Here is a 12,699-nt window from a genome sequence, read left to right as displayed (position 1 = left end):
AGCCACACTAAAGTTTAAGAAACTGTTCAAATCTCCCTTCTCCCCAAGAAAATGAATATACTATGTCTATGATAAACTGTGTTGCTTTTTGAAAGTTTTACATCATAGAGATACTATCTTTTAATGGAATCGAGCAAACTTTAGTATTTTAAGTACTCAGAGGCATTAGAAATTCTGATGTGCAGATCCTGTTCTATTGACCATTTCTGTGTGTTTCAGAAATCAACAAGACAGAAACAGACAACTTCCTGAACAATTGTAAGTTTAACACATTTATTAAAATTGTATTACCTGAATGAATAAAGTTAATTCTAGATTATTTAAGTTTACTTTGTCAGTATTATGGGGTCAGAATAAAGTTTGATTTATGCACATCTCATGGTGTTTATCTTACCTCTGAAGTACCTTTTATTGCAAAAGGATAAAAACTAGGAGGATTTTGAAATGGATATATGGGGCCTGTGGCAGATGTGTAGTAGAAGTGAATGGTACAGTTGTTAAAGAAAAGGCAAAAATATTTCTTAATGTTCTGATTGCAGATATCTACAATATATCCTCATGAAAACTTTCTAAAGATTGTATAGAAGTAATTTGTACATCGATATTTTTCAGCTAAAGGCAGAAACTTAGTGCTACTCCACACTAAATAAAATCTTGATGTTATTCATCTCATATTATAAAAATTGCTGACAATTATGGGACTGGGGTTCTCCAAGCCAGGCTTCAACAATACGTGAATTGTGAACTTCCAGATGTTCAAGCTGGTTTTAGAAAAGGCAGAGGAACCAGAGATCAAATTGCCAACATCCGCTGGATCATCGAAAAAGCAAGAGAGTTCCAGATAAACATCTATTTCTGCTTTATTGACTATACCAAAGCCTTTGACAGTGTGGATCAACACAAACTGTGGAAAATTCTGAAAGAGATGGGAATACCAGACCACCTGACCTGCCTCTTGAGAAACTTGTATGCTGGTCAGGAAGCAACAGTTAGAATTGGACATGGAACAACAGACTGGTTCCATATAGGAAAAGGAGTAGGTCGAGACTGTATATTGTCACTCTACTTATTTAACTTATATGCAGAGTACATCATGAGAAACGCTGGGCTGGATGAAGCAGAAGCTGGAATCAAGATTGCCGGGAGAAATATTAATGACCTCAGATATGCAGATGATACCACCCTTATGGCAGAAAGTGAAGAAGAACTAAAGAGCCTCTTGATGAAAGTGAAAGTGGAGAGTGAAAAAGTTGGCTTAAAGCTCAACATTCAGAAAACTAAGATCATGGCATCTGGTCCCATCACTTCATGGCAAATACATGGGAAATAGTGGAAACAGTGGCTGACTTTATTTTTCCGGGCTCCAAAATCACTGCAGATGGTGACTGCAGACATGAAATTAAAAGACACTCACTCCTTGGAAGGAAAGTTATAACCAAGCTAGACAGCATATTAAAAAGCAGAGATATTACTTTGCTTTGTAACAAAGGTCCATCTAGTTAAAGTTATGGCTTTTCCAATAGTCATGTATGAATGTGAGAGTTGGACTATAAAGAAAGCTGAGGGCCGAAGAATTGATGCTTTTAAGGTGTTGGAGAAGACTCTTGAGAGTGCCTTGGACTGCATGGAGATCCAACCAGTCCATCCTAAAGGAAATCAGTCCTGAATGTTCACTGGAAGGACTGATGTTGAAGCTGAAACTCCAATATTTTGGCCATCTGATGGGAAGAGATGACTCATTTGAAAAGACCTTGATGCTGGGAAAGATTGAAGGCGGGAGGGGAAGGGGATGACAGAGGATGAGATGGTTGGATGGCATCACTGACTTTTTGGACATGAGTTTGGGTAAACTCTGGGAGTTGGTGGTGGACAGGGAGGCATGTCATGCTGCAGTATATGGAGTTGCAAAGAGTCAGACACGACTAGTGACTGAATTGAAGTGACAGGACTGGGGTATAGGTGGATGAAATTACTGAAAGCACAAATAATATCTTCACCCATATTTTAAAGGTACTGACTCAAGGCACAGTGTTTCTTCCCCCTATGGCAGAATACCCTACCATGATTTGAGAATATATTTAACAGAATTACACGATACCTTTATATTAAAAGATGAAATGAAATGCACTACTCACCAGCTCAGAATGTTGGTTAATTCATAGGCTTAACTAAATGTAAAACCAAACAATAATCCTATTACATGGCATATCTTTTCACTACTAGTATTTATTGGGAACTTGTTAGATACCAGTGCTGTGTTAGTCAATAGGGACATAAAATGGATGATTTAATCCTTGCTTAAAGCAGCTTATACTTCAGTGAGACTAGATATATGAGACTCATACATGAACACAGAATTACAAGACAGTAGTTCTCAAACAGGGGCAATTTTGACCCCCCCAAGTGACTAAGTCCTATTGTGGCATTTGGGTTATCATGATGGTTGGGGAACAGGGATACTACTGGTATCTAATATGTATAGGCCAGGGATCCTTTTAGACATCCTGTGATGCACAAGATGGACCCCCACAACAAAGAATTATCCATCTGAAAATGTCAGAAATGCCAAGATTGAGAAACTCTATTATAAACAATATTCTATTACTAATATTAGATACATATACATACAATTAATATATGTACTAATATATATTAATCTGTTCTATATAGAGATAAATATATACATATGTATATACATACACAGGCTTCACAGTTGGCTCAGGGGTAAAGAACCCACCTGCTAATGCAGGAGATTCAGGAGACTTGGATTTGATTCCTGTGTCAGGAAGATCCCCTGGAGAAGGAAATAGCAACCCACACCAGTATTCTTGCCTGGGAAATCCCATGGACGGAGGAGCCTGGTGGGCTACAGCCCATGGGGTTGCAAAGAGTAGGACATGGCTAAGCATGCACAACACAGTTTGATGTGTAAAAACAGTTGCTAACAAATGCATCCTCTCTTCTGCAGGTTGTGGGACACGAAGGAACAAAACCCCAGGACAGAGTCTCAGGATTGTTGGTGGAACAGAGGTACAAGAGGGTGAATGGCCGTGGCAAACTAGTCTGCAATGGGATGGGATCCATCGCTGTGGAGCAACTTTAATTAATGACACATGGCTTGTGAGTGCTGCCCACTGCTTTAGAACGTAAGTATGGAACCTTGAAAACAACTGGATGGGGTGGTGGTTTAGTCACTAAGTCCTATCTGACTCTTGCGACCCCGTGGACTCTAGCCCTCCCAGGGTCCTCCATCCATGAGATTTCCCAGGCAAGAATACAGCAGTGGGTTTCTATTTCCTTCTCTATGAGAATGACTAAGGGTAAGCAAAGTGCATTGGGCTTAGTAGGATGGAAATACCTCATGAGAGAGGAGTTTAATACAAATTAAAGATTATATACATACATACGTATGTATATGCATGTTTTATCACAAAGGGCTTCCCTAGTGGCTTAGTTGGTAAAGAATCAGCTTGCAATGAGGGAGACCTGGGTTCAATCCCTGGGTTGGGAAGATCCCTTGGAGAAGGAAACGGTTACCCACTCCAGTATTCTGGCCTGGAGTATTCCATGGACTGTATGGTCCACAGGGTCCCAAAGAGTTGGATACAAGACAGTAGGAAACACATAAATGTTAGTAAGAGGTCTTATAGTCTATAAATAGAAAAAGGTATCAAAGAACATGTAGATAAATTATCCACTGACAATTACACAGTAATTTATCAAAGGAAGCAGGACTTTGAGAATTATCTCTGGACATTGAGCTTGGTGTGAAAAACAAGAGCCATTTCTCAGGTAGATTCTACATATCTACCTGAGATAGATGCTAAGTGAACTGTTGTTTTGATCCTGATGGAGAAATTCTAAGAAAAAATTAAATATGAAGAAATTTGGTAGTAACAAATTATATTGATACAACTGAATAGATTGACTAGTTATATTTCAAGGAATTTTTATTCAATCTTCCAACCCATTGCAAAATGCCTGAGGTATACAAGATAAGTAATGCTTTGTTAAATTATTGTGTAGCAGTTTTGGTTTTCAGAGAAATGTGTGGATAGGCAACATGGTGCACACAGAATGCATACAGTTCTCTAATTCTGTACAAGATATGCTTTCCATATGTCCATTGGAGTCACTGATGCCCAGAAATATCAAAAGGCCCTAGGATCTGGAGTGGGTGGCTCAGTATGCAGAATGAAGTGCACATGCTAAGAAAACATGCATGTGTGCTCAGTTGCTCAATCGTGCCCAAGTCTCTGCAACCCTGTGGACTTTAGCCCTCCAGGATCCTCTGTCCTTAGGATTCTCCAGGCAAGAATACTGGAATGGGTTGCCATTTCCCTCTCCAGGGAATCTTCCTGACCCAGGAACTGAACCTGCATCTCCTGTGTCTTCCTGCATTGGCAAGTGGATTCTTTACCACTGAGTCACCCGGGAAGCCCTAAGAAACATGACACAGTGGTATTTCCACCTTATCTGACCCCTGAACCTTAGATTGGAAAGCATTTGTATCTATGCATAGAAACTATAATTTTAAAAGGGAAACTTACTCTGACATGTGTGTGCTAAATTATTTAATATAAGTAATTATATTAGTAACATGGTAAAGTGGGATTTGTTCCTCATACTTTATCCTCAGGTATAAGGACCCAGCCAGGTGGACTGCTTCTTTTGGAGTCACAATATATCCTCCAAAAATGAGACGAGCCCTCCGGAGGATAATTGTGCATGAAAAATACAAATATCCATCGCATGACTATGATATTTCAGTCTTAGAGCTTTCCAGGCCTGTTCCCTACACAAATGCAGTACACAAAATTTGTCTCCCCGATGCATCCCATGAGTTCCGCCCTGGTGATGAGATGTTTGTGACAGGATTTGGAGCACTGCAAAATGATGGTGAGCATCTGAGGAGAAAGTCAAATCATAGTAACCTAATTTGGTATGCTAAGGCATTTAAAGAATGGAATGCCATTATGCCAAAATATGTTGGTGGGTTGGTCATATGGACCTGAGCCAATCAGGTCCTACTTGGGAACTAAGTAATTTAGAAGATGTGTAAATTCCTTCATGCTTTAGGTTACTTTCAAGTACATCACTACAATTATAGTAATGGTGCTTGGTAAGATGGCTGAAAGAGTGAATATGTCTGAAATTTTTACTAGGGTAATAACCACATAAGATTGTGAAGTGGGAGTGTTAGTTGCTTACTTGTGTCTGATATTCTTTGTGACTCCAAGGACTGTAACCTACCAGGCTCCTCTGTCCATGGAATTCTCTAGGCAAGAATACTGGAGTGGTTTGCCATTCCCTTCTCCAGGGGATCTTCCTGACCCAGGGATCAAACTTGGATGTCCCACATTGCAGGCAGATTCTTTACCACCTGAGCCACCAGGGTATTAACCACATAAGAGATTAGGGATCATTAATACTTACACCCAATTGTGAAGATTAGAGAATCATAAAACCACCATCTTTCCCTACTGAAATTAACTTCTAAGCTTAATAATGAAATAGAAATTACTTAAGCAACTTGAGATTCTTTTCTAGGCACCTAACTTCACCGGGTTGGGAAGATCCCCTGGAGAAGGAAATGGCAACCCACTCCAGTACTCTTGCCTGGAAAATTCCATGGACTGAGAGGCTCCTCAGAGCCTGGTAAGCTACAGTCCATGGGGTTACAAAGAGTTGGACATGACTGAGAGACTTCACTTTAACTTCATTTAAAATAGTTATACTTCATTTCCCAAATACCACTGTATCTAAAAAAATACATTCCTAAGATTCTATGTGCCATCTCATCCAATCAGTCAGTTCAGTTCAGTAGCTCAGTCGTGTCTGACTCTTTGCGACCTCATGGAGTGCAGCACACCAGGCTTCCCTGTCCATCACCAACTCCTGGAGCCTACTCAAACTCATGTTCATCGAGTCAGTGATGCCATACAACCATTTCATTTAAAATAGTTCTACTTCATTTCCCAAATACCACTATATCTGAAAAAATACATTCCTAAGATTCTATGTGCCAGCTCATCCAATAACTAATTATAAAAGACTTTCTTCAGGTTTATAGAATATATGTATATATATAAATATGAAGTCTAATTTTTCCCCTTTAGGTAGCAGTCAAAATCATCTTCGGCAAGTACAGGTAGATCTCATAGACGCTAAAATCTGCAATGCACCCCAAGCTTATAATAATGCCATAACTCCTACAATGTTATGTGCTGGTTCCTTGAAAGGAAATAAAGATGCATGCCAGGTAAGTGATTGAGTGCATAATTTTTTGTTCACTTTTTATTTTGAAATAATTACAGTTCTACAAGAAGTTGCAAAGACAGTACAGAGGGGTCCCCTATAACCTTCACCAAGTATTCTCCAGTGGTTACATCTCATATAACTAGAGTAGAATATAAAAGCTAGGAACTGATCTTGGTACAGGTGTACTTCTTGCTTTTTATCACATGTGCAGATTTGTGTCGTCATCACTGCAGTTAAGAACTCTTCCATCACCACGGAGATCTTTCTTCCTTTATAAAAACATCCATTTCCTTCCCCCATCACTTTATCATCACTAACATCTGGCAATCACCAATCTGTTTGCCATCTCTATAATTTTGTAATTTCAAGAATGTTGTATGAGTAGAATCATACAGTAGCCTTTTTTCAGAATTCCATTTTGATTTTTTTTTTGTTTTTTTTTTTTTGATTTTTTTTATAGTCCAGCCATTTTTTTTTTTTTTTAAGTGTAGATCTGCTAGTGTCAAATTCCCTTGATTTTCTTGGTCTGCAAAATTTTTATTTCCTATTTATTTGTAAAGCATAATTTTGCCAGGCATGTAATTTATGCTTGACAGTTTTTTTTTTTTTTTTAGTGTTTAAATCATGGCCTCTGTAATTTATGATAAGAACTTGCTGTTATTAGAATTGCTTTTCTCTTGCAGATGAAGTGTCATTTTTTTTCTTGCTGTGTTCAAGGTTTTTTCTTTGTCTTTAGTTTTCAAAAGTTTGAGTTTGTATCTTGGCATGGATTTCTCTTGGTTATACTGCTTAGGGCTTGCTCAGCTTTTTAATCTGCAAGTTTATGCCCTTTGACAAACTTGGGAAAGTTTCAGCCTTTATTTCCTTGAAAAATTTTCAGCTTCATTTTGGAATCCAGTAATAGGTATGTTAGCGCTTTCATTATGCTCTCAGAGATCTCTGAGCTTCTGTTCATTTTCTTTCCACTCCTCTTTCTGTGTGTTCAGATTGAGCAATTTCTATCATTCTATCTTCAATTTCATTGATTTTGTTTTTAATTCCATCATCTCCTTCATTTTTCTGTTAAGCACGTCTAGTGAGCTTTTTATTGGATTTTTTGTTTGTTTCATGATGGAAACTGCCCATTAAGACATTTTTGTGATGACTGCTTTAAAATCTTTGTCAGATAATTCCAATATCTGTCATCTCAGTGTCAGTGTCTGATTGACTGCCTTTTCTTATTCGAGTCAAAATTTCCCTGGTTCTTGGTATTGGGTGATTTTCAGAAATATCCTGGACATTTTGAATATTATGTTATGAGTTTCGGCATCTCCTTTAAATCTTCTGTTTTTACAGGACTCCTCTGACATGACAGTGGAGTGTGTAGGGGAATGAGGTAGCACTTCTCCCACTCATTGTCCCCTGACACCAAGGTGGGGAAAGAGACCTTTGTTAATGCTGGATGGAGGTGGAATTGCAGGCTTCTCACTAGGGTTTCCTTTGTGGCTCAGCTGGTAAAGAATCCACCTTCAATGCTGGAGACCTGGGTTTGATCCCTGGGTTGGGAAGATCCCCTGGAGAAGAAAAAGCTACCCACTCCAGTGTTCTGGCCCGGAGAATTCCATGGACTGTATAGTCCATGGAGTCACAAATAAGACACCACTGAGCCACTTTCACTTTCACTAAGTGTGTTTTTTTTTTCTTTTAAGATGGGAGAAAATTATTAAATTTATTTTATTTTTTTGGCCGTGCAGTGCCTGGCATACAGGATCTTAGTTCCCTGACCAGTGATCCAACCCGCCCTCTCTGCACTGGACTGCCAGAAAAGTCCTGAAACTTATTAAATCTAATTTTTTAAAAAATATGTACCATTTTCCCTCCTCACCCTTCTTGGTGGAGGAACAGAAAATCCCCTCACACCCTCCATTTAGGGGATTTCACATATAAAGTCTGGGATGGTGAGGATGAAGTAAAAAAATACCACTCTGGATGGGGGCAACTTGTTACTGCTCCCCTTGTGGTCTCCACTGACATCATGGGATAGTGGCCTTATCACTGCTTGGCTCTCCACTAGGTCTGTTCTGACATCACCCTAGAAGGAGAGAGAGCTCTGCCTCATCGGTACTGGGGGGTAGTTCATGCTCCGCAGCTGGTTACCACAGGGGAGGAAGAGGAAGGCTTCATCATCACCTGGCAGGGTGACAGAGAGGCTGCCCACTCAGCCTCCTCTGACACCAGTCAGGTGGGAACTGAACTTTAGATTCTGTAAGGGTGGAAGTCCAGTCTCCCCACTTGGGCCTTGCTGATGCAGTTGGGACGGGACCACACTTTTTTCTGTGATTGACTCACAGTGTGTACACATCACCCAGCTTATACATTATCAGCTCATGACCAACCTTATTTCATTCCTACATATTTTAACCCCCAACCTTCTTCTTCCCATTCTCAACTCCAGATCTATTTTGAAGTAAATCACAGTTGTTTATAATTTCATTTGAAAATATGTTACCTCTTCTGTTAATACAATGCCTTTTTGATGATAGTATTAGATACAAATGTCTCATAAATTTGGGGAACTAAAGAGGAGAAACCAAGTTTGGCCTTGTGATTATAACACACTGCTTTTCTGTTTTAGGAAGAATCTGATACTTCCCCCTCTCAAAAATCATCAATAACTTTATATGCAGAAATCTTACTGCATATATATATATATATATATATATATATGTATCTTACTGGCTCTCTTACTCCCTCCCATCTCAATGGCATGTGGCTACCTCCTCTTAAAATATGATCTTGTTTGGGGTTCTATAATCCTGAAATATGCTGATTTCCCCCTCCCTCCTTTTCCAACAACTCATTTCTGGTTCCTTATTTTGGTGTCTCTTTATTTCCCTCTCTGCCTGTCTCTAAGCTTGGCTGTTCCTTAAGACTCATCTTTTTTTTCTCTACATATACCTTCAAAGAAATTACCTTTTCTTTAAGTTAGCTGTCACTTTAATGTCTTCCAAATATACATCTCCAAAATTAATCTCTTGCTCAAATTCAGTCTCTCATTTCCACATACTCCCAAACCATTTCCATTTATATGTTTTAAGTTGTTAGTATACGACTAACAGAGAAGGCAATGGCACCCCACTCCAGTACTCTTGCCTGGAAAATCCCATGGATGGAGGAGCCTGGTGGGCTGCAGTCCATGGGGTCGCTGAAGGTCGGACATGACTGAGCGACTTCCCTTTCACTTTTCACTTTCATGCTTTGGAGAAGGAAATGGCAACCCACTCCAGTGTTCTTGCCTGGAGAATCCCAGGGACGGGGGAGCCTGGTGGGCTGCCGTCTATGGGGTCGCACAGAGTTGGACACGACTGAAGTGACTTAGCAGTAGCACACGACTAACTTTTATATATGTTCCATCTTAAACGCAACAGGCATTCAGTCAGTTCAGTCGCTCAGTCATGTCTGACTCTTTGCGACCCCATGGACTGCAGCATGCCAGGCTTCCCTGTCCATGAAATGTTTTTTTTTCAAGTTTCTCATTTATGTGGTTGGCTTTCATTATTCTTGAAAACTTTTAGTTTTAAATCTCTTTCATAGTAATCAATTAAATCATAGAATATTTTCCCCCTTACTATTTCTTCCATATTTATCTCTTTGTCTCCTTTCTGTTAAGAACTTAATCTATTGCTTCATTGCTTCATGTCTTAATCACTAAAACTTGTTTCTGGTTTAGCTTCTGGCTTTAAGTTTCTGTTGTGATATGTACATTCTTTTGTAAAAAAATTTAGTGGAGTAGTTGATTTACAATGTTGTGCTAGTTTCTGCTATACATCAAAGTGAATCAGCTATACATACCCATATTCTTGAAGAAACTTCCTGTTCTGTTTGTCATTAAACCACTCACTAAAAATAACTGCATTTAAGGGAAAAACAGCAGTAGATACAGACCAACGGATCCCTCAAAAGTTATGCAACTTTGTAACCAGAGAATTAACAACATCATCAACAGCAAAAATAATTGTATCTTGAAAAATAACTTAGTGTAGGTAGGCAGATTGCCCAGGGTGGCTGGCGGCTGACTGAGGGAAAGTTAAAAATGCACAAAAACAATAGAGGGTGAGACAATGCACATGGGAGTGTAGCTCTGGGCAGAGGAGGAAGTACAACCTGGCAGGACCTGAGAATTAAGCAAGGATGGGGTGTGCCTCTCTGGGTAGGGAGAAGGGTTCCTGGACATAGACACTCTTAACATTTTCACAAACTAGAACCTCCAAGGCTTCTGCCTGTGCAATAGCTGAGCTGAGACCTTTTTTTTCTGGAGATTGCAGTTCTACTCCCATTATTCTGGCTCCCTTGCCTAAGTCCAAACACCTATAAGCCATCACAACTTCCACTTTGTACTGATGTAACTCCCCTATTCACCAATCACACATGAGCTCACTAGTGTTAACAGAACCAACTGTTTCTTTCTCCATTTGATACTTGCTGGACATCACCTTAGTTTTCAGCTTGTATTGCTGTTAGACTCACTGCTGTCTTTTTTTCCTTAATTACTTTATTAACAGACTCATTCACTCCTGTCTCTTAAACAGATTTAAGCTTTGTAGTTTCTGGCATGTTCCATTTCTTTTTCCTAATCTGCTATGTCTTCACATAGGCCTGGGTGTCAATTACCAAAATGATTTGTTATCCGATAGCTCATACAGTACACTTTGTTTCTATCTGTAGATTGTACACTCCTTGAGGGGAGGGCTCATGTGTTTAGACTCTATTTACATCTCCTACCACATATGAGAGTATAAGAAAATATACTTATTGGTGAATTGATTTAAAAATTACAAACACATTATATCTAATTATTATTAGTGTTAGTTAATACTTTTATGTAGATGAAAGAAAATTCACAAAGAAATTAGTGTATGTAAGGGAAAAAAGCATGGACTTCTTAGTGAAATCACTCTGGATATTGAATAGCATGTGATATCAGGAAAATTGCTAAACTCTGTTAGTTCCAGCTTCTTCATTGCTAAAATAGAGAAAATGAAACCTAACTCCATGCTTTGTTGCCAGAATTACAAGAGTTAAGAAATAATATATTAATTATTTAAACACTTCATATAGTGTTGAACATGTAATGAGTGGTCAGTAACTAGAGACCCCAGGATTTTGGGGGAAGATCAGTCAGCACCTTGTTTTTATGACCCATATAAAAGAAATAGCGTACTGGCTTTCACAAGGCATAAACAATTGGACTTTGTGGTTATATATACATATTCACTAAGTTCTGTTTTGTGCCAAGCTCTATGCTAAGCATGTTAGGTACACTGTCTTAGGTAATCTTCAAAATTATTGCAGGTAGGTATTATTAGGAGCATTAGCAATAAGTAAGTTAAAGGTCTTAGCCAGCTTGGAGGGGCCAGAACTGAGCTTTAAACCCAGGTGTCTGACTCTGACGTCCATGCTTTTTATCAGTACTAAACTTCACCCTTCTTTTAGGAGATGTGTCATACTGATAGAGTATGGGCAGTTATTTGTCAGATGTATCAGATTGGGGCTGTTCTGCCAAGAGATGGAGTTGGAGTCTTTCATCTCAGAGTACTGAACCCTGAGTCTAACCAGCTCTCCAGGCAGGGGAGCTCTTCTTTTATGTGAATTACTGGCATAAATAAAGGATATCACTTGTCATTTGAGTACACTGAAGATTTTTTAAAACTGCCCCTTTCATTAAATTCACATTAGAAAATAGCACATTTCTCTGTAATAAGGTGCATTATTAATTACTAATCTCTCCCTTCTCCTTTAGGGCGACTCTGGAGGACCTCTGGTTAGTCCAGATGCTAGAGATATCTGGTACCTCGCTGGAATTGTGAGCTGGGGAGATGAATGTGGGCAACCCAATAAGCCTGGTGTTTATACTAAAGTGACTACCTTCCGGGACTGGATCACTTCCAAAACTGGTGTTTAAGAGAGAATAGCCTAGCAGAATGGAACACACTTTTGTGTACAGGTCATTCTTACAGGTACAGAATTGCAGAAGTCATCATGCAGGTCTCCTAGATCTGACTAATAGAACTAAACCATCTGCTATTTCCTTCCTAGCTCTTCTCTGCACACCATCTTGCTTCTACCAGATGGATTCTGTCTCAACTTGCAGTCATTTGTTTTTCTGGGAGTTTTCTGTCATCAAATTTTGACTTGTTGACATAAATCTCTCTCATGTGTGTATGCTGTTTGAAGTGATCCCTCCCTTCATTTCCCTGGCTTTTCTCAACTCAATAAATTTCTACTTTCAAGGTGCAGGACAAAGAGTAAAATGAAATATGAAAAAAAACCTACATTTTTTACATACAGAAAAATATTAGGTGTTTTTTATTAATGTGATGAAGAAAATGATCATAATCATTATGAAAGGTCAGGTAAAGAGACAGCAAAAAACCAAATACTTCATGATGGTGAAAGAAT

The 12,699-nt window shown here is 39.0% G+C and overlaps 1 protein-coding gene across 1 annotated transcript in view; it reads left to right on the top strand.

The window, feature by feature from the left end:
- The window catches only part of LOC109560047 (transmembrane protease serine 11E-like), a 57,027-nt gene extending 44,494 nt beyond the window's left edge, over window positions 1-12,533 (top strand). Inside the window, exons 6-10 of the mRNA XM_070790974.1 lie at window positions 220-258; window positions 2,969-3,146; window positions 4,640-4,899; window positions 6,120-6,262; window positions 12,041-12,533. Of these exons, the coding sequence (XP_070647075.1) occupies window positions 220-258; window positions 2,969-3,146; window positions 4,640-4,899; window positions 6,120-6,262; window positions 12,041-12,202 (782 nt within the window). The 3' untranslated portion in view covers window positions 12,203-12,533. The remainder of the gene's footprint in view (window positions 1-219; window positions 259-2,968; window positions 3,147-4,639; window positions 4,900-6,119; window positions 6,263-12,040) is intronic.
- Window positions 12,534-12,699: the final 166 nt, after the last annotated feature.

The sequence above is a fragment of the Bos indicus genome, chromosome 6 (genome assembly GCF_029378745.1).
Source record: "Bos indicus isolate NIAB-ARS_2022 breed Sahiwal x Tharparkar chromosome 6, NIAB-ARS_B.indTharparkar_mat_pri_1.0, whole genome shotgun sequence".
Lineage (NCBI taxonomy): Eukaryota > Metazoa > Chordata > Mammalia > Artiodactyla > Bovidae > Bos > Bos indicus.
Note: the sequence above shows the minus strand (reverse complement) of the source record. Positions and strands in the feature narration are given on the sequence as shown.